The 24,733-nt window shown below is 42.2% G+C and overlaps 2 protein-coding genes across 17 annotated transcripts in view; both read right to left on the bottom strand.

Annotated features, from left to right (window-relative positions):
* The window catches only part of LRCH3 (leucine rich repeats and calponin homology domain containing 3), a 61,589-nt gene extending 55,567 nt beyond the window's left edge, over nucleotides 1–6,022 (bottom strand). For 14 of the 15 annotated variants that reach the window (XM_032193130.1, XM_032193140.1, XM_032193139.1 and 11 more), the window contains exon 1: nucleotides 5,767–6,006. In XM_032193130.1, coding sequence (XP_032049021.1) covers nucleotides 5,767–5,977 — 211 coding nt within the window. In that variant the 5' untranslated portion in view covers nucleotides 5,978–6,006. Of the gene's footprint in view, nucleotides 1–5,766 lie in introns of all 15 variants that reach the window. The other variant, XM_032193129.1, reaches the window with a different exon arrangement.
* A 687-nt stretch (nucleotides 6,023–6,709) lies between these two features.
* Nucleotides 6,710–21,694, bottom strand: FYTTD1 (forty-two-three domain containing 1). Of its 2 annotated transcripts, none has more exons than XM_032193146.1 (9): nucleotides 21,563–21,694; nucleotides 18,459–18,590; nucleotides 15,320–15,465; nucleotides 14,169–14,281; nucleotides 12,509–12,605; nucleotides 11,570–11,631; nucleotides 10,847–10,921; nucleotides 9,905–10,031; nucleotides 6,710–8,783 (listed from the first exon to the last, which is right to left on the bottom strand). In XM_032193146.1, the coding sequence occupies exons 1-9, from the start codon at nucleotides 21,663–21,665 to the stop codon at nucleotides 8,688–8,690; spliced, it is 951 nt and encodes a 316-aa protein (XP_032049037.1). In that variant the 5' UTR covers nucleotides 21,666–21,694; the 3' UTR covers nucleotides 6,710–8,687. The 2 variants fall into 2 exon arrangements, with proteins under 2 accessions (XP_032049037.1, XP_032049038.1); XM_032193147.1 differs by having other exon boundaries at nucleotides 12,509–12,578.
* Nucleotides 21,695–24,733: the final 3,039 nt, after the last annotated feature.

The raw sequence follows: 24,733 nt of genomic DNA, 5'->3' as shown, positions 1-24,733 counted from the left end.
CAAATGCAACCCAGCTCTGTAAGCCGTGCTGGAAACGAAGAAGTTCCCAGGCCTACTGACTCAAAGGCTCGCTGTTTTACAAAAAATACTTAGCAAATCTACAATAGGTCAGCGGTAAAGGGTTTCAAAATCGAATTAAGGTGGGATTCAGAGTTGATACCAGTTTACACGTCAGCCAAACCAGGCCCTCTATTTCTCCTCACCCCATGTAGTCTTTCCACCCTTGGGTCTGCTGGTACCCCCGCACGGGAAGGCACAGCGAGCTGTCCGAGGGCTTGATCCAACTGCCAAGGAGCTGCTGGCTCAGCTTTCAGCCTGGTAGGTACAAACCAAGCTTGCTGGAAGGCACTGGGAGCACTGGTGTTGACTGTGCAGCAGGAGCTGAAGGCAGAGCTTCCCCTTTTGGCATCAGCAGAGAGCGTGGATGACTTTAGGCTGCGTACTTCCACCTGACTTCAGGGAGCATTTAACACAGGTAAGCCACAGAAGAGGGCTGGAGGACACCACAAGAGAAACTAAAACATTCATTCACCTGTTTCCTAAACTCAAATCTGTCCTTCAGAAGATTGGAGGAGTTGATGTATTCACCTATCAGTCCCTCTCCGTTCTCCTCTTTATGTAGCTACAGTTATATCCAAAACCAACTAACACTGAGTCCTTACAATAAAATCTGACTGTGAAGGAGGCAGGGAGGTGGAGGACTACTCGAGAAGTAACCAGAAACACATGCAATCCTGAACACCACTTAGGAGGGTTTGCTGGTAGTAAAAGTCTGACTGTGAGTGCCTTTTTTTTTTTTTTTTTTTTTTTTAAGGTCAACTCACTAAAATAAAGGAACTCCAAATGCCATGTATTAGTTTTATTGCAACAAGGCTTAAAAAATACAAGCTCAGACTCCACTTTCCCAGCTGCTATAAAACATGAAGCAAAAGGACTGCCTGCGTGCCAAGAGGCTCTGAGCACTGCTGCGAGCCTCAGCTCTCCATCAAAACCCACCCCAACACCTTCAGCAAAGCCCATAAACTACCAGAGTCAGCTTCTCCCCATATTTAGAAGGTAACAAAAAAACAAGAGAACTGACCTCAGTTTCCCAAAGCACCTCGCTCAGATAACGCCACGAGCCCTGATTAGGAAGTGCCAGGAGTTATGCACAGAACACACGCGTGGCGCAGACCTTCTAACAGCAGGAAGGAAACAAGAAGGAGCAAGAATCAAGTTAGAAAGGGACTGGCACAGCTTGAAGCTAAGGCTGAAAAACCCAACTGGATGCAACAAGCTAGATTACTGTCTAAAACTAAAGAGCCTTTGTTTGCTAAGCCACTAAGTTTGGGGACAGAGCGTCACCTTCCCTCCCTCTTTCCCTACTTCTGGAAATTCTGGGGAGCATATTTTCATTTGGGATTTGGTAAGGGTGGAGGCAGGTATACACATCTCAGCATGAGTCTGAACTACCCTAACGAAATGCTAAGTTTTGAGTTATAATGCGGCAACTTTAGGGATAAGCAGCCAACACTGTACGCTCTTGTGACAAAACCCCTGCTGCTTGAATGGAGAACCATCCCATCCCCCTCCAAGGCATCTTAAAGACCATAATGAAATTACATTCCTACAGTAACCCAGAGTTTTATTCAAACAATTGTTTAATTTCAGCATGGTTTGGACTTTGCTGTTGTGGCTATAAGGATCCATGTTTGGGAGTTATGGACGCTGCTATACGAGCCATGCTGTACTTTTCACGCTGTTTTACATTTCATCAACTAAATTTCTGGCAGAAGTTAAAAATACCAATGAGGCCTCGTACTGGAGAATGCTCGTAGTCACTGTAATCCATCTAAAAGCACGCAAGCATTTAGCATACAGAAGTTGCATTGACACTATGCTCAGCCTTCATTGTTTCTGTGGAGAGCTGCTAAGAAGAAAACTACAGCGATACCTTACTGGCAAAGTCTTTCACAATGCAGCAGCAGATAACCTTTTTTTTTTTTTTTTTTTTCCCCTTTTCAGAGCCCTTGTTCTCTATTAATATATTCCAGAAACAAGATAGAGTGCTCAGCACATAGTTATCGTACCAGTCAATTTCCATACAACAGCCATTTTTTATATTGCAAAAAGCCACAGATTCCCATTTTCGCCTTTAAAAATGGAGGCTGAGTGGTTTAGGTAATTACAGCTGTCACGGCGGGTTTGACAAATCATTTCTCTGCTCTATGTATGCTTTAGGCCACTGGGAAAGCTGTCAAATAATGACATCAGAGTCTACATTAGGACTGGCGAAATGCAACTACATTTCCTTTCTTATTTCACTCGGATGGCCCGTCCTTTTCCTATTCCCTTGTTGAAAAGGAGAGTGGAACGAACAAATGGATTATAATTCAACCCAAATTAAACGGAGATAGGTAACAGTGAAGGAGCGTGGAAGAAAAAGAGAAGCACATCCTTGCTTTGGTGACGAAGAAGTTTGCTCATTCTTCATCATCAATAAGTTTTGCAAGCTTGAGTCACTTCCTATAATTCCAGGCTGTAAGGATGAGCACGAAGACCAGCTGGCTGCCTTGCCCTTGGTCTTCCCTGCTCCTTATGTGATCTTAATTCCAGTCAAAGTGCAAAGCAACCACGAACTCGTTATTACTTCAATGCCTTCGTAAGTTACCTACTCAGGTCTGAAAACAACCTTGGGCACTGACCTTGGTTTCAGATGCTTTCCGTGGGTCTCCAGCATCTGGAGGCAGCTGGGGCTCTGATATTTCCACTGTCATTTTGTGATTGAGGCAAACAATTAATGAGGAACCTAATTTTCCCACTGATGCTTAACAGAAATATTATATTCATTACTATATTACTGGGGCCAGGTGATGAGAAGTGGGTGCCTCATGCAACTTAGGTCTTATCAGAGGGCTACAGCTCACCTGAAAATGGTATCTCTGTATAGGAACACCGTAGTGGAAACAGAACAGGCAAGACAACAGTAATGGGGCAAGAGGGGGATGTAATGATCTCAACACAGTCCAGAGCTATCTGAAAGCAGGTACAAGTGGAGAAAAATAAGCTTAAATAAGATTACATAAATTGGAATTTGGTCTAGTAAATGCTTCTGTAATTTTCACTAATGTGAAACCACTGCTTATTTACCTAGTTAATAACTAGAATTAGGAAACGAGTATGCAAAAAGCAGCTACTGGAGCTTGAGCACTAGGGTTAGGAGAACTGTCAGCTCTGAAGCCAGGAAATATCCAAAGAGATGTGCTCTTTACATTCATTTAATACTTCAAAATATATATATATATTTTTAGCTGATTTAGATATTCTGCCCTTGTGCATCACCAACCTTAAAACCTGCACCGAGCACCCAACTAACCTGATCCAGCACCTGATCTCTAGCTCCTTGTTCCTCCTGCTGACCTGCTCTGGTGGTTCATTTGTGTTAGCACCTTCCAGGTAAGGCCACTGATTCTGCTAAGGCTTAAGGCTACGCTAGCTGCCAGTTTGCTAGCAGCATAGTTACGTTAATGAGGGATGTGATTAACTCCCACCACTTTAAGATGGATGCAGTAACAGTGACGTGCAATTATTTTTATTACTAGAAGAATTGGAATGAGCTATACCAGTATAAAGTGATTCACACTAGAGAAGTGTCTATTCTGGCACATAAAATGGAGTAAGATTTGCATATACATTCTTTCATCTTCACTTTTACAGTTTGGGAGTAATTCCAATGGTTTTGGGGAAACTCCACACATGCATGCTCCATCTGATGTGCTTCGAGTCCTTGTAGCACAGCACACAAGGAGGCTATTTTAAGTGTTTATAACACTTCATACACATTTGCACATTATGATTTGTGGCTGCTACCATATAATTGGAAGCTTCACGGGAAAGATATCAACACGGAGAAGGAAGTGCATTAAATTTGTAGCTGAGTATTGGGGGCAAAACCACTCGCACGGATTTTTCCCCACTGCTAGCCTTACACCACGTTACACTAAAAAAAGGCACGAGATGGAGTTACTCACAGCAGCCTTCAGAACTGAGACTTTAAAAGCGAATGCTCCCCCCTTCACTCTATAAGCTTTGCTTCGTACAAGTTCAGAACAGCCCTGGCTTTTTCTAAGGTTCATTGTGATGATAAACACACAGCAGTGTATGGTATGCACTACCGCTTATTAGAATTTAATGCTTCTTGAACAACTACAATGCGAATGGGCATCACAATAGATGGGAACCTCGGTGGAAACCAGAATTCCCACAAATTGTTTAAGAGTACAGTAAATGAATAGCGTTATAAACAAAAAGCCCAAATCTCCCATAAATGCTTACGTCGCATTTACCCACAGATTAGCCCACTACGCGTTCACTGTGCTACTGCACTTGTGCAAAAATCCTTCAAACAAAAAAATTACACCCTAACAAGGAGCACTTTCAGCTTATAGATGCGTTTAAGCCAGACAAACCACATTTGTCTCAGATTTTTTTTCGTATTAGTGAGAGATTTTTGCACGAATAGGACATTCTGTGACAGAGCACCAAGTTGGGCAATTTTAAAGAAGGCTCCATTTTGAAATACTTCACTGGCAGGGCATCAAGACACTCGCTAATACAGATGGTAATTTCCAAAAAGCCATGTTGGGAGTTTATTTTTAAGCTAGTATCTTCAAACAAAAGCAGGGCAACGCAACTGACAAAGTTATAAACACAAAGCATGACAAAATCTAGATGACTGCGTAAGTAAACTAAGCTGAAACCAAACGGCCTGCTGATGCCTCCCAAAACCACTGCAACCTCAGTTACACAACCAGACAGTTAAAATAAACGTAAGCTAAGTTTTCTGTATATAATGCATTAAGAAAACTACTACATCCTATGCAAACCCTCCTTGTTTTTTATCTCTCCAATTAATAAGGAGCCATGTTAACATATGCCACAGGTGTTTACACGCATTCTTCCTTACAATTGAGGTGCTCACAGGATAAATATACATTCTTAGTCTCCTGGGAACATATTTAGGGAGCAGAGGAGAAAACACAGGCTTATTGAACACTCTACCTTGCAAAATAATTTTTAAAGCCTTAATGTTTTTTTCTCCATGCAGAAAGAAGGGGAAGAGGACACGATTCCGCTCAGAGCGCCTTTCACACCTTGCTCATGGCTGTCAGAAGCGATAATAACAGCAGCGTAAGAGCACGAGAAACACCTGCCTGCAGCTTATACACACCAGCCAGCTTGCAAAGTGGTTTTTCCTCTGTCAACAGAGCAAAATGTTGATAGGGAAGGATGCTGGGGGTGTGTATGCACACACAGAGATACTCAGCGATGCTCAGACACACACACCGAACGAACAAGCTCCTGCCCTGCTAAAACCCCAGAGGCGAGCAGCAGGCGCTGCGACAAACCCCCTAAAACTCTTTTTAAAACTCAGTTTCTGAGCAGGGGAACCCCTCCCCGCTGGGGACACGGAGGCGAGGCCCAGCGGAGCAGCCCAGGAGCTCTGCAGAGGGGCAGAGGCAGGGCGGGGAGGGAGAAGCAGCCCGAGAGGAGCAGCACGCCCAGCATCGCCTCAGGACAGAGACGGGGAGCGGGGAAGCCCCTCTCTGAGTGCTCCTGAGGGGAGAAAATTAAACGGGGAGAGCGTGGGGGGGGTCCCCACCCCTCCGGGCACCCCCTGAGGCAGCTCCCAACGGGAGAGCCGAGCCTCAAGCCCTTCAGATCCCCGGGCAGGGCTGTGTCAGGGGCTGCCCCGTCCCGGTGCCGGTGCCCGCCCCGGTCCCTCACCGGCCCGTGTGGTGTCGCTGAGGTCGTGGTTGGCGGCGCTGGCCCGCGGGTAGTCGCGGAGCTTCCTGCCGCTCAAGCTGAGCGTGCCGCTGGCCGCCGCTTCTTCCAGAGCTCGGTCCAAGGAACGGCTCCACGAGCCGGGGCCCGCCGGAGGAGAAGGACACACCGCCACCGCCGCCGCCGCCGTCGCCACCGCGGTGCCCAGCGGCATCCCCGCCGAGCCGCCCTCCGGCGCCGCCAGCCCCGCGGCCGCCATTTCCCCACCGCCGCCGCTGCCGCCGCTCCGGCTTCGTGCCGCGCTGCGCATGCGCGGGGCGCCCCCCGGCCGGGCGGACGGGACCCATGCGCCGGCCATGACAGAGAGGGAGGGGAGTGCGCATGCGCCAAGCTCCCCCCCCCCCCCCCCCCCCCCCCTTCATCCCCTCCCTGCCTGTGAGGGCCATGGCGGGGCCCGCCCTGACACCGCCCTGAACAAAGGCAGGGGTCGGGGCAGTTACCGTGCCCAGCGCCTCGTCACATAGACACGCGGGCACTATGTTCATCCTGAACCCCTTCCATGGCTTATACTCATCCCTCTGACAAGCACACTTCCTCAAAACCGCGGCCGCAGAGGTTTATCAGGGTGTTGGCGCTGATCCTGTGAGGCGAGGGTGCAGAGCTCCCGTCAGCAGTGCAAACCCCTGTTACATCGTGATATCCCCTGTCCGATTGTGATATCGGCAGCTAGTCACACCAATATACATTAACTTGTACAGCACCACTGCAAAAGGTGCTTACTTTTCCCAACACAGGCAACAGACGCAAGCCTTCTTCAATTATTTTTTTGTTACATTCTTCAGAACATTTAATAGTGATTTAGTCATTAACAACCCCTTAAATATATGCATTTTCTGATATAACCAACGTATTACTGCCCAAGTGTTATAACAGGGACAAGACAGCATGAAACCTGTAACTTTTTATTTAAAAAAAAATTAACAGCTTCAGAATAGATCAAATGTAATAACTTCTCCAAAAAATACCAAAAGGTACAGTGTAAAGCATCTTCTCATTAAATACAAACTAGCTTTTTTTTTTTTTGATGCATTGCATCAATGTTTTGCATCTATGTTGATGCAAAAGAGTTTTTTTTGTTGCATCCTGGCACATGGAAAATGTATACACTGAAACAGAATGACTGACGCCACATTATTTACTCAAATTCTAACAGTGGGACATCTTTCATTTGTCAAAAAAAATCCTACTAGTAATTAAGAAAAAACACCTTAACACCATTTTGCTTAGTTCATTTCTGCTAAGGTATATTTGTCAACATTAAAAATAAGGGTTTCAGTTCTATATAGCATCAGGGATGCATTCGGACTTTAAAATTGCTGTATGAATGAAAGCCCTTCTACAGTCAATGCTCTTCAAACATTGAAGTCCCCAGTAAACGCCAGTTAACTTGGAATTTGAGATAAAAATGCAAGGAAACCAGTTCTGTAAGAAATCCAATGTAAACTCTTCAAGAAAAATAAAACGAAGTAAAACCACTTCAAACACCATGAACAATTGTGGATGCAGCAACCAACCATCCTTTTACGTGGCTGTACCTAAACTCCATCGCTACAGAACAGGGTTAAACTCATCAATTCCTGGGCTGGAAGCAGCTTTAACTGTATGTTATTCCTGAACAGGTGCCTCACTTTTAGGAATCATAAATTAATATTGAGAATGCCCCAGTCCTTACCATCCTGCAGATTCGGATACACAAAGCTATGCCTGCAGCAAGTGACTACATGCTCCTGCTCAATGCCTTATGCATGCTGGTAGACTGAGGGCTTTCTTCCATTGACATTCCCCAGTTTTGGCCAATTTCAAGACGCCTGACAAATTTCAATCAACTTCACATTTTACCTCTCTTTGGTATATACAAGCAAGTGCCGTTAGATTGCATGCCTCTGGCCATTTGTATGAGCCACAGAAAACCCTCTGGGTCAAGGTTTGCAAGATGAAAATCCTGTGTCTGGGAATGCAAGGAACTCTACCATGCCACTGACTTTCTTGTGAACTGTTACATTTATTTCTATGAAATTATCCAAAAATTTGAAGTTATTGCATTAAGTTTGAGAAAAGAAAAACTTACAAAAAGAAATAGTAAGCAAAAGTTTAAGAAAAATGGGAGATGTGTAAACTCCATTTGCAGAGGATGCTGATGAACTTGAGATATTTGTAATATTTGTTACTCTCGTACTGCCTGCGCAGTACTCCTCCAATATGGCCTGGACCACTTTTAAGGATAAGAGTAGAATAGTCTCCATCCCAATTACATATTACGGGTCTCAGCTAACATCTTTATTTGTGAAATAGAGAATGCAAAACATTTAGTCTTCAAGAAAGGAAAAAAAAAAAAGAACTTTAAAAGCACAAAGAAGTACAACCAATGCTCCCATGAAAAATGTTGCTACATCACTACTAAAGTATTCACGGACTGAGGCTCTGTGCCAAACTGCAGTCCAGAGGAAAGTTCATAGGCAGTCCCTAACATCCTAAAGTGGGATTTGTAATGATACACTGACACAATCTTTACTATAGCAGGGGGTTGAAGAACAGATACCGAGTACTTCTAAACAGAAAGAAAAAACTTTTAACTTCATGTTTAAATATTGGTTGCAAGATGAACCAAAATTGGTGTTTGTTAACAGCTGGGCAACAGAATCTTTTCCAACCAGGTGATGGTGCTACTCCAGTAGATCAGTTTCCCAGTTTTCCCCCTCTCAGGGCAAAATGTCTTTTACTGCTCAAAGTAAAAGTAATAAAAACAGTGCCACCATCTTAGCAAGAAGTCTGGAGAAATTCAGGGACGTACGCCATATTCTTCTGCCCACTTTTATCTCACTTTCTTAAGTAGGTGGGATCAGCACTCAAGTCCATTCGACAGGTTAGCCCACTGTTACAAAACGGCTTCCTTTGTTCTGAGACAGCGCTGTTCTTTGCTCCTTCAGGATCCCAAAACGTTCGTTCAGTGTCATCCCTGTCTGAAAAATAAAATAATTTCATAAACTTAAAAGACGTTAGGTTAATTTAGTCAAAGTAATAAATACAAGAACATTTTTTCCTCCTTTAGTTTCATTACTTGACTTCCTAAGTCAAATTCCTAAAACAAAAAAAGGTTTGATTTGGCTTAGTTCTTTCCTCCACCACTTAAAAATCAAGAGCTACTTCTTGCAATTTATTAAGAATACATGGTACACAATGTCAGGACTGACAAACTACTCAGAAAACTGTAAAAAAGTTAAACTGAGGACAGACAGACTGAAAAGGAAACTTTTACTACACCTATTTCCCCATACAGATTCTAGGTAACTTCAACAACTACAGCTGTTGAACCACTATAATGCAGTTTGTTTTCCAGTTCATCCAGTTGAGGCTGCAGACTGGATTCTAGGCCAAAAGTTCAAGTAATTTTTCCAATATACTAGCAGACTATTTTTGACATACTGCTTGTTCATCGAAGGAACAAATCCAGACCAATGCCCTGACCCTATGCAGTACTCTGCAGATGGCAGCAAGGAGCTGATTACAAGAACAGCCTCATCTTGTGGTCAAATTCTCCGGCATCTGTCAGCCTGTAAGAATTTCATCAATGGCAGCACTAAGATTTCTGCATCCGATCACTCATCTTCATTAAACTTTGGAAAAATATTAATCATTCAAGTGTTTGTGTCATCACACTGATCACATCTGATTTTCTCACCCCGCCTTTTTTTTTTTTTTTTTTTTAAGGCTAGGTGCATAGCAAAAGTCACCCTATTAAATCAGGTTACATCACCAAATGACGCTTGTTCCTGAATTACGCACGCTTGCTGATTCAAGCACAGCAGGAACACCAGAAAGCTTTTAGAAACATTCAGCATTTTAAATCCTATTTAAAGCACATGGGTATTCAAGATGTAAACTAGAGGAACAGGAACAGTGAGTTCAGGCACTTGCTTGGAGTTACACAGCAAGTTAGTGGAAGAACAAGAAGTGGAAATGAAGTCGTCACCAGTTCCCTCATTTTTCACTAGCGAATCTAGGAGAAAAGTGCCTGGCTCACCAGATTTTATCTGTCTTATCTGAAGCTACTTCTACAGTCAAGAAATGAAACTGCATTTACCTGTTTTCCAACACTATTAATATCAAACTGCAATGGAACCCCTTTGGGAATCTTCTTCTCTTCAGATTGGTCCCTCTTCATCAGAAATGGGGGCACAGGAGTGCGAGTTAATCGTAATTTCTGGGAACTGTGAAAGAAGAACATCAGACAGGACACTGTGAATACATGTTTTATGCAATGAAGCCTTACTGCTGATAGAAATATTAATTTTTCATCATGCCATTTGATTAGGCCAGCTGAGTAGCTGAAGGGCTCAAATTCAAGAAGGTTAAAGTGAAGCAGAACTATGAAAGTTTAGGATTTCTTATTGTTATTAGACAGCAAGTGTCCCAAAAGGAAGTAATTTCATTTATTTATTTTTTTTTACTGACAACCCCATTATTCACGGTTAATTATTCTTGTAAATACATAAAATAAAAACTGGTATAGTTTTCCCTGCAGATAAAATATTAATAATGGAAAAAGCAACTCGATTTTTAAAATAAAACACCTCACGAATCAACAGTGCCTTCAATTTTATAAAGACAAATACAGCAATGCTTTCTTTAAGGAAAATTCTAGCAGTGTCATTACTGATCAGGCAGAAACTACTACCATCACTCATCAACTAGATGCTAAATTAATTTTCATTGAGATCAGGGAGGAAAACAGCCTTAACATTCTGATCTAGAACAGGCAGATAAGGTGAAGATCTACCAGCCCACCACCCTTCGACTCTACACAGCAGATCAAGCTCCTAATGAGGAGATGTTTTGGTAAACTCAGCTGTGGTGTTACTAACACACAACGCAGAAATATTCAAAAACAGGACAGATTTGGAAGTCTTCAGAAAAAGCTGTCACGTGAAGTCACATGAAAGACTGTCCAAAAGGAACTTGCTAAATGGCTCAGGAACAGCGATTTCATTTATGTTAACATTTCACAACTATTTCTTGAACTCACATTGGGGCTAGGATTGCTCCTGGGTTGTCGATGGACACAGTCAGAATCCCTCCACTTGTGGTGGAAGTTCGCCATCTAGTTTGAAAACACAGAAATCACAAAAATATTGCTGAAATTTTAGTCAGAATATCTTCAAACGTGTGTCCAGAACTCAGGCTAATAAGGAACGTGCAAGTTTTCAGAATGTAGGCCAATACAAAGACCACATGCAGCCAAATTTTCTCAGCCTGCTTTGTTACCAACAACAAAACTGCAAAGAGCCTACCAGGCTGAGAATGATAAGAGATGAATATGAAGAGTAAGAGTGGAGGGTGTCCATCTTGTGGCCTGCCTTGCATATTTCCAAACTCCTTCATAGGCTCTATATTTATATCAAATAAAATGGAAATTGCATCACGAGCTTAGGAGAGCACTGACATTTCAGTTTTTCTTCTCATCTACGCAGTATTCATGACAGACTAGTCTGTTCCTCTGAAGCTACCACCTTCCCCCTCATTCCTGCAAGCATCTTACTGCAAACAAACTCCTCCTAGTTAAATTACGAAATAATTTAGAAAACAACTGCAGAAAATAGGGGGAGGATTGCTGTCACTCAGTTGAGATGCCTACAGGGGAACAAAAAAAGCATTCTATTACCATAGCTAGAAGCAGAAGCCAGAATTAAATGGAGAAGAGCAGTACAAACAAGAAACTATACTCAAGTTTTCCAAGTGAAATACTTACTGACGAGTTCTCTTTACTGTCTGGTTATCAAGATCATCTGTTGTCTGCACTTGGGCCTGCACCTGAAAGCACATCAATACAGACACTGGATTTGCAAAATGTTTCACAACTCCCATTGTAGCAGCTGGAAATACAGCAGTTCAAAAACAGAAGTTTAAAGCGGTTTATACATGATGCACAAACTGAGCTCTACTTTCAGAGGGACATATAAGTAACTATCCTACTAACCTTGTAAGGCACTGGAAGAAAATTACTCTAAGAACCTAAAACGTTTTAAACATCGCCAATAAAGTAACTTAACCAATAAAGAGATGGAAACATCTTTGAGAACTTCTGCAAACACTACCAACAAGCACCAAAGTGTTACCAGGCCAGCAATAAAAGCTATGGCTGTAGTTCTGTAATTCATATGGATGGAAGATAGTAACTACCTACAGTTAAAACAACAGCAGATATAGAATAAAGGCATAAATGAAAACCAAGAACACCATTCACTGCATATCCACTTTCTATTTTCTTGATCTTATTCAAAATAACTAAAAAAAAACCTCTTTGAATACAAATAAGATGAACATATTCAGATTCTGAAACATGTTACTGCTCTATCATTTACCTGAAGGCAGCTGCTGAAAGCTGTGCATTGCTTTCTAACATTTACTTGTGAGAGGAAGAACTAATGGCTTAAAACTATCCCCAAATACTCAGACAAGTTCCATGCCCTTCAGAACAGTCCAGCTACACTGAAATAGGAAGCAAGACTCAATGGGTTACAGTAACTGAAGGGAACAAGTATATGTCTCCAGAAGAACGTGTGCCTATTTTTCAGTCTCCTTGAAGTTTCTACTTAGATCTGATGATCAAAAGCAATTAATTAAATTTCAACATTTTGAGTTATCTCAAAATCTGTGGCACTACTTTGTTTTCAGCAATGTTTATTACCTTCAAGCCTCTTCGAAACAAGAAAGTTGCTTGACGAGTGTCTTTCTGTTGATTTAGTTTGTTTCCAATTCTGGTAAAAGCAGACGGCATGTTATTCCTGTAATATTTAGAAAACATAGTGAAAGGCTCCAAAGATAACATTTGAAAGAGACCACTATGAAGGTCAGGAAATTGCCCAATTGCCCACTAAAGACATCTGCGAAGCTGCCTCTTTGAGGCGGAACATTTCAGTCGCAATAAGCTTCTCACCTACGAGGAAAAAAAACATGTTATTTAAAAATGGAAAAATCTCTAGGACTAGAAATTATAGATCCATAGAATTGTTTAGGTTTGAAGAGACCTCTGAGATCATCAAGTCCAACTATCCAACTAACACTACAAATCCACTGGTCAACCATGTCCCTAAGGGCCACATCCATACATCTCTTAAATACTTCCAAGGATGGTGACTTCACCACCTTCTTGAGCAGCCTGTTTCAATACCTCACCACCCTTCCTGTGACAAAACACTTCCTGACAGCCAGTCTAAACTTCCGCTGGCAGAACTTGATCCTGTCACCTCATGTCCTATCACTTGTCACCTGAGAAAAGAGACTGACACCCTCCTTGCTGCAGCCTCCTTTCAGGTAGTTACAGAGAGTGATGACATCTCCTCTCAGCCTTCTTTTCTCCACACTAAACAGCCCCGGTTCCCTCAGCTGCTCTCCTCATGTCTTGTTTTCTCATCCCTTCACCAGCTTTGTTGCTCTTTGCACACACCTGAGCAACTCAATGCTTTTCTTGTAGCGATGGGACCAAAACCGAACACAGCACTTGAATGTGGTGTTGGGTACAGAGGGACAATCACTTCCACAGTCCTGCTAGCCACCCTATTTCTGGTGCAGGCCAGGATGCCACTGGGCATCTTGACCACCCGGACATATTGCCAGCTCATATTCATATATTGGCCAGCACCCCCAATTCCTTTCTTGCCAGGCAACACTCTTGCCAGCCACACTCTTCAAAGCCTATACTGCTGCATGGGGCTTTTATGACCCAAGTGCAGCACCTAGCATTAGGACTCCCATGTCACAGGTTAATAATTCTGCTTCTTCTTTACTGTAATACCCTCCAGCACTTTATATTAGATAAAAACAAAGAGCAGTATTGGTAACTGTAAACAAGCTGCGTTTACAGTTTCTACAAGAGTCACACAGTGAAAATTTCCATCACAGAGACCAGTTCAGCTGCAGTTTGTAACTGATACAGATCAATTCCGGCATAAATAAAATATGCAATACCTTCCAAGAAACGGAAGATGGCACCAGCTTCCACAAAGACATTTGATTTAGAAAATTCACTAAACCACAGTTGTCACTTTGAATCTATGGAAATCCATGTTGGCCATTTTCATGTAGGCTGCCTATGATTTAAATGAAGGCAGAATACCAGACGCTCACAAATGCAGGTACCTCCCAAGTGTTCTACACAGTAATAAGTACCTGCCTTTGTTCAAGACCATGTTCAGCTTCAGATCTACTGAACTTCATACACACGACAGTCTTGATAGTACTACAACTGCCAGTACCTACCATTTGCCTTCGGACCCAGTTCTGTCAGAAACAAGACTCATTATGGAAAGTTATCAAGAAGAGCTCAGAAAGCAGACATGGCATTTTACCTTCTGTTTAGTGGAGCAGGCCTCCTGAGGACTGGGATTTGTTTTCTCTGCATATCAGATTGTCTCTGCAAATTTGTTTTCTTTTTCAAAACTGGGTAATTCCGCTGTGCATTCTTAAAAAGGAGAAAATAAATAAATGCAATATATATGTACGATGTGTACATACAAACACACACTAAATTGAATTAGGAACAATATAGTTATAACCTGAATATAATTACTGAGTCCTTTCCTATCTCTAAAAAGGGAAGTATTTCATGAATTAGTTGTTAAACTGAAACAGGTATATATTAGAATTGTCATTTAAAACCATCTGCATTTCTCTGTGTGTTGTAACTGTATGCACTTCTGCTGTTTCAAGCTTTGTCAGTTTTCCTGGAAATTTGTCCTTCAATTTTTGTTTGTTTACAAGCTGCACACAGAACACATTTTGCTTTGCCCACCTTTCACAGCTCACTATAATTTGAGAAATACCATCTATGCTGTTATGAATCATATGTTACCCTCATTACCAGGCCAAAAAAAGCAGAGCTTAGCAGTTACTTGATTATTTTACCTCCCTATATATAACTGACAATACCTCCTCCACACACCTTTAAAATTGCTCTTCTTCACAAATCCAAAAGCAATCCCTGTTCTACAATACCAGAATAGATGGAGCAGGCAGGAATGCACTGGAGGAACGCAGAAGAGGGAGGCTGCTGACAGAGGTATTTTGCAAAACTTCATTTTTGTGATAGGCCCATGTTTAACACCTGTATGCGTGTTGTACCACTGGTTTGTAGCAAAGCAACATAGATGACAAGAAATCCTAGTAAGTGAGCTTTTCTTGTAAAAATAAAATGCTCACATATTCTCACAGAATGGACTTCTGCGCTTCAATCTTCACGGCTTGCTAAGTATTCAAAACCTTTCAAACCTAGTCACTGTCCATCCCTCTCTCAAAACAAAAAAACACTCAGCCAACACACCTGCAATTTCATAAGAGGTTGTACCAGATGTCTGCATGCTGTAGAACCAGCATACTGGAATATATTTCAGTAGCACTAGTCTGAAGCCACTGTGTTCCATTTCTAATGAGTTCTTTTAGCAAAGTCAGAGTTACACCTAATGCAGACAATTACATGAACCACTGGAACTGCATTAATTACCTTCTCACTAAGCGGCTGTCTGTTCAGAGGACTAATTCCTTTGCGTGAACCCATTGCTTTCTTGGCTGCCAAGCCAGTTTTAACTCCGTAAGAACGCTTCTTCCCTGCTATCTTCTTTCTGTGTCCCAAACGATTTTTACCATAACCTGCAAAATAAAAAATAATTGAAGAGTTCAACAATTCTTACTGAAGCACAAAGTTTGTTGTGTTAAGATGCTATGCAAGCAACACAGGTTTATTTGGCTGCACACTTCTACCCCTAGAGCAGAAAATATCGCTACGCTTGAAGACAGTTTGGTCATTCGGTTATTTTATTAAGTCTGGCTCTACAGTTAGCACAACAATAATCACCTCATACAGATGACAATTTTGCTTTCCTTCACTGAATTAATTAATGTTGAAAACTTGTTATTTGACACGTCTGCAGGGACAATTTAGTTTCCTATGCCAGAAGGACTCCTACCAAATACACCAAAATGGACCTTCATCAAGTGCTGAGTAACACAAAATCAAACCAAATAATTCAGGTCCCCAGCAATTCAGCAGACTTTAAATTACCAACTTAATAAAGAAAACAAAAAGAAAGAAAAAAAAAAAAAAAGAAAAGCAACTTCAAAGCTTATTATGTACATCAGTGGTTCCCAAGACATAACTTAAGAAGAAAAAGAGTATAGCAACTGGCCCACAAAACCATATTAAACAGTGTATGAATTACATCACATTTAAAGTGTTTTCAATTAGAAGCCTGCATTCTGCAGTCTACACAAGACTGAGAAATGACAGCTGTCTTTGGATATAAAAGGCTTGCAAGTCTAAGGTCTGTAGTATAAACATCTCAAGTCTCCGGTTACAAGGGTTTGGTTAACCCTGTCTGGAGCCATTTAGTTTCACGTTATGTGAACGCGCCACACCTCGGTTTTATCCCCAAGTTAGGATCCCCTCTAGAACCTCAGACTGCAAGATAAATTTAAGACTGAGAAGTCAGCTCTGCAGAAACAGGCACATCTAGTCCTGACATATGTGACTTCGCAGCACTGATGACAGATCTGTGCTTCCTCATGAGACAGGATCACGAGGCAAGCTGTGGATCAGAATCCAGCTTGGATAAATCTGCTGTTGAGAGACTGCTGTGTAACCACACTGTGTAGACAGTTAACAAATGCTCTTCCCCATTAAAAGAAAAGCTGAAAAACGGAGTTATTTAGGCTGGAAGGGACCTCACAAGCTCTCTGGACCAAGCTCTGCTCAATGAAATGACAACTTCGAAGTCAGCTCAGGCATCCCAGGGTTTTGTGCAGTTGCATTGTGTATCACCAAGGACAACTTTTATTCAAATGGACAATGATCTTCTCTCTGCTTCTCCCCACAAAAGCTGAGAAAGTCCCAGCTCGAGTTCCTTGCTTCCTTTCAGAGAGTTTGGCAGCAACATCTAAAACCAGAGGGAATTGAATGCTGATCATTTGTGGTTTCTGTAGCTGTCCACAAACAAGAGAGGATTTGCCACTTATCAGAATAACTTCAATGGCACTGGAGTAGCAGTAAATCTACTGGTCATAAGTAAGTAATAATTAAGACCCTCAGAGGAACTATTTAATGATACCTTCTGCTCAGAAACAATATAGATGAGGGGTGCTTCAATGGGAGGAAACGTATGGAAATGCATGGACCTGTCTAGAATGGAGCAGTTAAAGCTATTCACAATGTTTCAACAAATGATGAAGCTACTGATTCTAGAAAAAAAAAAAAAGTTTGCCTTTTTTTTTTCCCCTAGAACAAGGGCAGACAAGGGAGGAAAGTTCCAAGAGTTGAATGTATTACGGATTTTATATTTGAAGCTCTAGTTCTTCCTGAAATTCTAAATTGTAATACTTGCTTCTTTTGTGCCCTTCAGGTCACGAACAACTGCACTGGAGAACTGTGGTTGTAAATAAAAGCCTACACTTGATAATCTACCACTTCAATTACTCTCTCACCTCCACAAATAGTCTCACACTTCATCTGACTGACATAAAACATTCTCCTGTACTCTCAACAATTTACCAAAGATGCACAAATTAATTAACACTGTTATGTTGGCCTGTCTGAAAAGCAAAACAACTCTGAGTTACGTGACATTTCATTGATCTCCAAAAGAATACAAGCTACTGCTACAACGAATCTTAAGTAGTGACAATGAAAACATGAGATTACTTACTGTGAATGCATCAGACAGATGTGCATTTGTTTTAAACAAATGCTACTCAACAAGAAACTGTGTATACTAAACAGCTAGCTCAGGTGGTAAGTGTTCTGTATGGACAGTACCAACCAGTGCTAAAAAGGTACTTTTCAAAATTAAACATAAGCAAAAAGCTTTTATTTCTAGCAGGTGCTCTTCATGTACCAGACTAATACCTGGGAATCACCTAAAAATGACTCCTACTTATTGAAAAATCTGACAGCTACTCAGGAAATCTGCAGTAAAGGTGTTACTGAGCACTTTTCCCCTCTTCAGTTCCTGCCTACGTGAATTTTTTCCCCCAACTGCTGTACTCCACTGTAAAAGCACAGACTGAAGAAGGCTGCCATGGTACTTCCTTTGCAACCCAAAGTCTTAACAAGAAAAGCCAACTCAGACACCCTGCACTATCCATCTGGATGTCCCAGAGGCAGCGTTACAGACTGCAGTAACAGCTATTTTTGGGAAGCCTACTAGGAGAATTCTACCTAGCATACATAAATCTATTGGCTCTTTTTCACAAAGCTCCAAAGTTTGGCAAGGCCTGCGCATTTCCTAATGTACGAGTTTTGGCATGAACACTCTCTATCCACCTCTGTGAGACCAAGTATTAACACAATTTCCAAAACAGAAAGAAAATGAAAAAGAATCGGAAAGAAAGCCAATCCTTCCTTGTATCAAGAGAGTCCATGAAATACCTAAGCTCCCAGATGTCTGTTGGCTAGACATCTCAATGCTGTTCTCATACTGAAGCAGAAACAAACCCAAACGTAAATGAATCACAATAAGCTGAATTATAATCAAAATTGTATACCACTATTTGAAAAACACACGTATTGACTGTGTCAATTCATGCTTTTTCAGGAGCTTACATTTCACCTCAAAAAATATCACAGTCCACATCATATTTGATACACCCACCCTTCTGTTGTTGGATTCCCCACTTGGAGCCTGGTGTCCTGAACTGCCGAGTTCGATTCTGATGAAGCCCTCTTTTCATTTTGGGGGAATATTGCTTTCTCTCTTCTTTCTTGTTCAGCTTAATTATATCATCTGTAAGAAGAGGGAAAAAAAAAAAAAAAAAAAAAAAGATTTGACATATTGCAGACATATTCTAGTTCTAAAGAAGAGAAACCATAGCTGCTTAGAGTTAAGTGAAACAGACCAGTTAATCTTGAGAAACCAGCACATACAAGTTAAGTCCCAATTAGTCTTACAGTCCTCATTTGATAATATAATATAAATATAATATAAAGCAGCTGTTGCACACATTTAGAATATCCAAGATACTTGAAAGATCATTAAGTTTCAAAACAAATGATCTGTTAGTTTTTGTAGACCACTGAAGAAAAGGTAATCCCATCGCACTCTCACACCTTCCAGGCTATAGAAAAAATGTCAGTTCAAGCCTTTACTCTTTCACCCGATGTTACTCAACGAAATCATACAAAGGAACTCGGTCTATCAGTTATCTTTATAAGTTCACTGAGGTTCAGACGACAGGAAAAAGCAGGACTTCTCTCCCCAAGCACCTGCAATCCAAAGCAATCACCTTATCTATTGTCGTAGAGAACAACATTGAACAAATTATTACTGGGTTTAAGAATACGTGTAAGATTATAAACTGATAAATTCATGAAAAGCAAACAGGTCTGTCAATAGCAAACCGTGTCACACCAGCCTGATTTCATCCACTGTTCAGGGAGCTGGCTCAGGAGATAAGCGTAAAGTAACAGCTGTGGTATGTCTTTACTTGACTCTTAGCTTGTCTACAAAAACACCATAAAAGAAGATGTCAAATTATACTTTATTGCATCTCAGTCGTGGGAGCACAACTGACACAAACGTCATATTCCAGAAAGATTCCACGAATACAGACATTCCCTTCTGAGTCAGGGAGAGAAGGGAGCAGGGTTGCTGTATTTAACCAAGTTCAAATGGACTTAGATGGGGTAGAAAAGAGAAAACAGCAACTAGAAAAAAAAATCATAAAATTTTGTTCGCAAATGCTTTGTATCCTACTGATAGTGAAGAGAAAAATCAGCCTACTTTGCTGCAAAAATGAATGAATATCTGGAAAAAAAAATAGGTAAAGGACTGCTGATACAGGTCACTCAGGTTTCGAATGCTATAGAAGCTTCTTTACCAAAGAACTCGTCCCTATAGGAAGGATTCCTGAACAAACCTTTCTGTATGACAAAGGAAACCAAAGCCACTTCAGAATGGTATCTAGCTCAAAAATAGCTGAAAATATCACTGACAACTGCAGTACTCAACTGGAAGCATTGCTCAAGCTTATATCAGCGATAAACAGGTGCTGAGCAAAAGAGAAAGCTTCCCAACCTTAGACCTCCAGGGCCTTGAAGAGCTGACCTGGAGCTCTTCAAGAAACATGTAGATGTAGAACTAGGCAGCATGGTTTAGCGCTGGACTTGTCAGTGCACGGTTAAAGGTTGGACTAGATGATCTTAAGAGGGTTTTTCCAACCTGACTGATTCTATGACTCTGTGTACTTCTGTATAATGGGTACCTCCCCCCTGGTACCTGCGATGCAAACTACCATGTTCAGAGAACATGGATCCTTGTTTCACAGTTCATCTGCTCCATCTTAGATCCCATTTTTGCAAGACAACCAGCTGTTAATGCACACAGGCTTGCAAGTTTTTGAAACAAAAGGACTAAAGTTTCAGCAATTCTTTTATTTGGGGAAACGAAGGTTACCTAGGACATTAAGCTTCAGGTCGTCTTAACTAAGGAATGTGTTCTCCCTACCTTGTCTGCGATTAGAGATCAAAACTACACCTGGAACAGCAGAATAATTTATGGATATTATCAAACTGGAAGCTCAGCCTCAGATGAGTTGCACACACTAGCAATAAAAACAGGTTTAATCTTTATTAGTACAAGAGAAAGTACTTAACACTAAGTTCTAGATCCTACGATTTCCTGGTTTAGCATCATGACAATTTTTTGTTATCATGACAGATGTGGGACTGAAGCTTATCTTCCTTTACAGCAGGACATAAAGCTATGGCTTAGGGACAGTAGGTGGTGACGAAACTGTTCTCATGCAAGTTTCCCCTGAAATTAAACAAGCTAAGGGACACACCCACCCTCTACAGATTCTTTAACATAACGTCACCGTGACACCACAACAGTTCTTCACCATTTGTTACTGGGCAATGCCCAAAAAGAACATGCAGCAGTGGCGAATTCAAAAGCTAATTTGGCCAAATAAGAAAATATTTGGCTTTATGAAAGTAAGCTAGTCGCTGAGAATCAGTGACCTTATTCTTAGTAACCTTGGAAACAAAGACTCAGTATGCTAGTCTATAAATAAAAACAGATTTATTGGAATGCTGTAGTGGGACTTGACATTCAGAAAAACTCTCCACATCATTTCACGAGTCATCACCAGAACAAAGAACTCCACTGGATCCTCTAGAAAGAGAAATAATGTATATATCTTCGTATTTTAAGGTGATCCACAGAAGCCAAGTCTACCATTGCATTCAAGCCATGATTTCAGTGTTTGAAGGGAACCTCCTGACGGTACCGATCCACCACACTTTGGCAGCACAACGGAGCAGTCTCGGAGCCACACCACCAGGTTATTTTGCTGCTGGGGTTTTTCTGAACAAACCCTGACTGGAAGACGTACTCCAAGCATCCACCAAGCGTTCCGCCAACTACCAAGCAGGCTCAGCGGCGATGATCAGAACAGAATTAGTTTGGAAACGTACAAATAGCGAGGGCGGCAGGTTGCGGGCCCTACCTGAGGGGCAGCAGGCCTGACGCGGCCCTGCTCCTTCCTAACAGGCTGGGAGGGCAGGGGAATGGAGGCAGGACAGGGAAAGGGCAGCAGGTGCGGGCCGTGCCCCGGACACCCCCCTCCCACCCCAGGAACCCCCCTCAGGCCTCCGTGCTCGCCCCCAACCGATAACGGCGCCTCCCCCTCCCCCCCCCCACAGCCGTTGGCTCGCTCCGCACCCCCTTTAGCTCAACCCCACGGCCCCGCGGCTCACCCAGGGACATGTCGATCTTCTCCAGGCTGTCGCTGCTCCCGCTCCGGGCCCCGGCAGCGGCCGAGGAGGCCGCAAGCGGCGCCGCAGCCCCGAACCCGCTCATGGCCGCCCTGCCTCCGCCGCCTCCCCTCAGCCGCCCCGAACCGACGGCGGGCGGGCCTCGCGCATGCGCACTGCGCACGCGCCGCAGCCCTCCCCTCAGCCCGCGCCCCCTCCCCCCAAAATGGCCGCCGGCGCGTGCGCGCTGAGCGCCCCTCAGCCCGCCGGCCCGGTGTCAGGGCTGAAGGTGGCTGTGGAGTGGGAAGCCCAGAAGTACCACGTTGGGATTAAAATTGTCATTTAAAAATAAAATGATATGGAGACTGATGTTTTGTTTTCTTTGGATTTTTTGTCAAAGTCGCTTTCTGCAGGTTTTTGTCAGTCACGATTCTGAAATTCAGTACGATTCATAGAAACAATTTTTCTTCAATAAGTAATCTAGCAGAGCTTTTTTTTTTTTTGAAACTTCCGTTCTGTGGAGGTGTGTGTACAGCTGCAGGGGCAACAGTACACGCATACCTAGTAGCCAGCTGACTGCTGCTACATGAGGTGTAACAGGGCTGGGACCTTCCCCTTTTTCATAGAATTATTAAGGTTGGAAAAGACCTCCAAGATCATCTGGTCCAACCATCACTTTACTGCCCATGTCATCCACTAAACCATGTCCCTAAGCACCAGGTCCAACCTTTCCTCAAGCATCCCCAGGGGCAAAGACTCCACCAATTCCCTGGGCAACCCAACTTGGTGAAGGAAATTTCTTTCCTTCATCTGGCACTCTCTTCATCAAACTTTAGGGATAGTAATTACCACTGAAATCTCTACATCATCTTGCTTATTGTTGGTTGAAATTGGTCAGTGAGTTCTAGAGATACTAAAGGAAGGAACAGATGGGCAGACAACATGACCATATAGGCTGGACTTCCTTCAGAAAACAGTTGATAAATGCTGAAACAAAAAATCTGTATCAGTTTCTCCTGTTCACAATGGGCATCTTGTGTTATTGCCCACATCTCCCTGTATTTTCTCTGGGATTTGTGTTGAAGCTGCCATTCAGAAGTTGACTTCCCCCTGCCCTTGACCTGCAGCAGCCTTTGCAATGCGACCAGAGGATAACTGTTGTTTTAGGGTTTGACTGACTTCATGCAGACTTCAGGCACTATATTGCAAACGCCCTTGGGCAGGAATAAATATTTCCACAGACACAACCTCCCCTTATAGTGCGAACACTCCCACGTTTCATTAACTGCCTACATACAACATATGTTCATTTGCTATAACAAATTTTCCCTAGCAAATACCTCTCTGCCAAAATGCAATACCCAAAGTACCCAGCGCACAACTAAATCCTCATGTATGTAATCCCTGGCACGGTTTTTATCCTTCTATGCCAGGAGGTACCTTAATCTAAATACTAGGCAGTCCTTTGCCCCTTAACTGCAGAATGAGATCTTTTTGGGAGTATAAATCATGAAGAACAAGAATGACAGGAGAGAACTGAGGATCTGTGCTGCACCATAAACTGTTGACAAGGCCTTTTCCATCCCTTTATGCTCTTTATGCATGTCTTTCCTTTTAAAATAAGGCCAATAACATGCTTCTGGATTCTCCTCTTACTGAATTCTACTGTCTGGAAGAGAATGGCTTAGTTAACATCACAGGAAATCTTCAGCTAGTGAGAGATTTTCCTGTCATCCAAGCAGGAGTAGCCCACAACCACGGTGCAGGATGCTGTGAGTTCTATCCCCATTTTCTTCTCTGTGTTCTCTCATGTGTGGCATAACTTCAGACACAGAGCCTTGGAGCCAAATATTTGATAATTTATGCATTTTCCTCCAGATGACAAGTGGGATTTGATGACAAGTGATTGATGATGTGTGGGACTTGAGGTTTTTAAAGGTCACATTTCTAAAGGAAAGATGCTATCGCCAGATTACCGATAAATACTAATAATGGAGGTGTCAAATAAAATGTGCATTTTTTTCAAAACCTTAAACCAAATTCCTGTGATGCTATAGGGTGCAGCTCCATCTGGTGACTGTGTCACGCTGACAAACAAATGCTGTTTACCCAAAACAAATATGCTAACTGCAAAGGTGGCAGATGCTGCCTGCCCTCGCGGCAGGTGGAAATTAGACACAATCCAGATTGTGCCACATCAATTTGTTGCATTTATTATCCAAACAGGACACCAGCTGTCTTCTGCTCTGCACAACATAAAACCAAGCAAAGGTTATGATCACAAAAAGTAATTTTACTGTGTTCAAAATGGCTAAAATAGCACAGGGATTATAGAGGCAAGCAAACAAAAATCAGCTCTTGGTTTTCTGCCTACCTCTCAGGATTGTGACAGCATCTGGATGAATGACAATGGTTCCATATGGCATTCACAATTGTAAAGACTTTATAATTTAACTGTAAGAACAATTTTTTTCTGTCCTCAGATTTTTTTTTTATCATTATTATTTTTTGTCTCTTTTTTAGTCTCCCAACCATTTTCCATCTCTCCAGGCCTTTGAGTTAGTTATGTTTGTTCACTTTGTAATAGAGCTAAGTAAATCAACAAATTGGCGTGCCTGAAGAATGTTTTCTTTATTTATTTATATTTACACATTTAACACCTTTTCCACTGGGCTCAACATCATTTCTAGGCTATTTCTGACTTGTGGAGCTAGAAGAATCTTATAATTCCCTATTTAAGAGCTATATTAGAATTGTAAGCTTCATCTGTACGCTCCATTTAACCTGGTGTGATGACTAACAGTGATCTTACAATAGTCTTTCTCCGATACTTATACAGTGAAAGTTAATTGTTACACTGTGCTAGCCATTATCAGGTGCCAATCCCCTATATACAGTGTTTTCAACCTGTGTGATCAACGAGGTAGGCTCTGGCAAGTAAATTTCTGCCTGGCTGGCAATCCTGCTGGGAGCTGTTCCGTAATTGTACCTAATTACTGGGATGCGTGGGGAGTCCCGCTCTCCTGTTTAAGTGCCTTCTGAGAAATATTTTGGTATCGCCTTTGGAGTGGCAGTGCGATAAGCCTCACAGTACTCTCAGAAATGTTTCCAGTGGTGTTTTTACATATGAAGCATCAGTGGGCAGTATGTATTTATTAAAAGCACAGTTACATG

The sequence above is a fragment of the Aythya fuligula genome, chromosome 9, assembly GCF_009819795.1.
Source record: "Aythya fuligula isolate bAytFul2 chromosome 9, bAytFul2.pri, whole genome shotgun sequence".
NCBI lineage: Eukaryota > Metazoa > Chordata > Aves > Anseriformes > Anatidae > Aythya > Aythya fuligula.
The sequence above is the reverse complement of the archived record's forward strand: the minus strand, read 5'-3'. Positions and strand labels throughout refer to the sequence as shown.

Bases quoted from the DNA above. Each gene is read 5' to 3' on its own strand.
- FYTTD1 (XM_032193146.1), bottom strand. From the start codon at position 21,665: ATGAGCGGGTTCGGGGCTGCGGCGCCGCTTGCGGCCTCCTCGGCCGCT. The intron at 18,591-21,562 runs GTGAGCCGCGGG...CTCTTCTTACAG, and splicing joins GAAGATCGACATGTCCCTGG to ATGATATAATTAAGCTGAAC. The intron at 15,466-18,458 runs GTGGGTGTATCA...TTTATTTTGCAG, and splicing joins GGGAATCCAACAACAGAAGG to GTTATGGTAAAAATCGTTTG.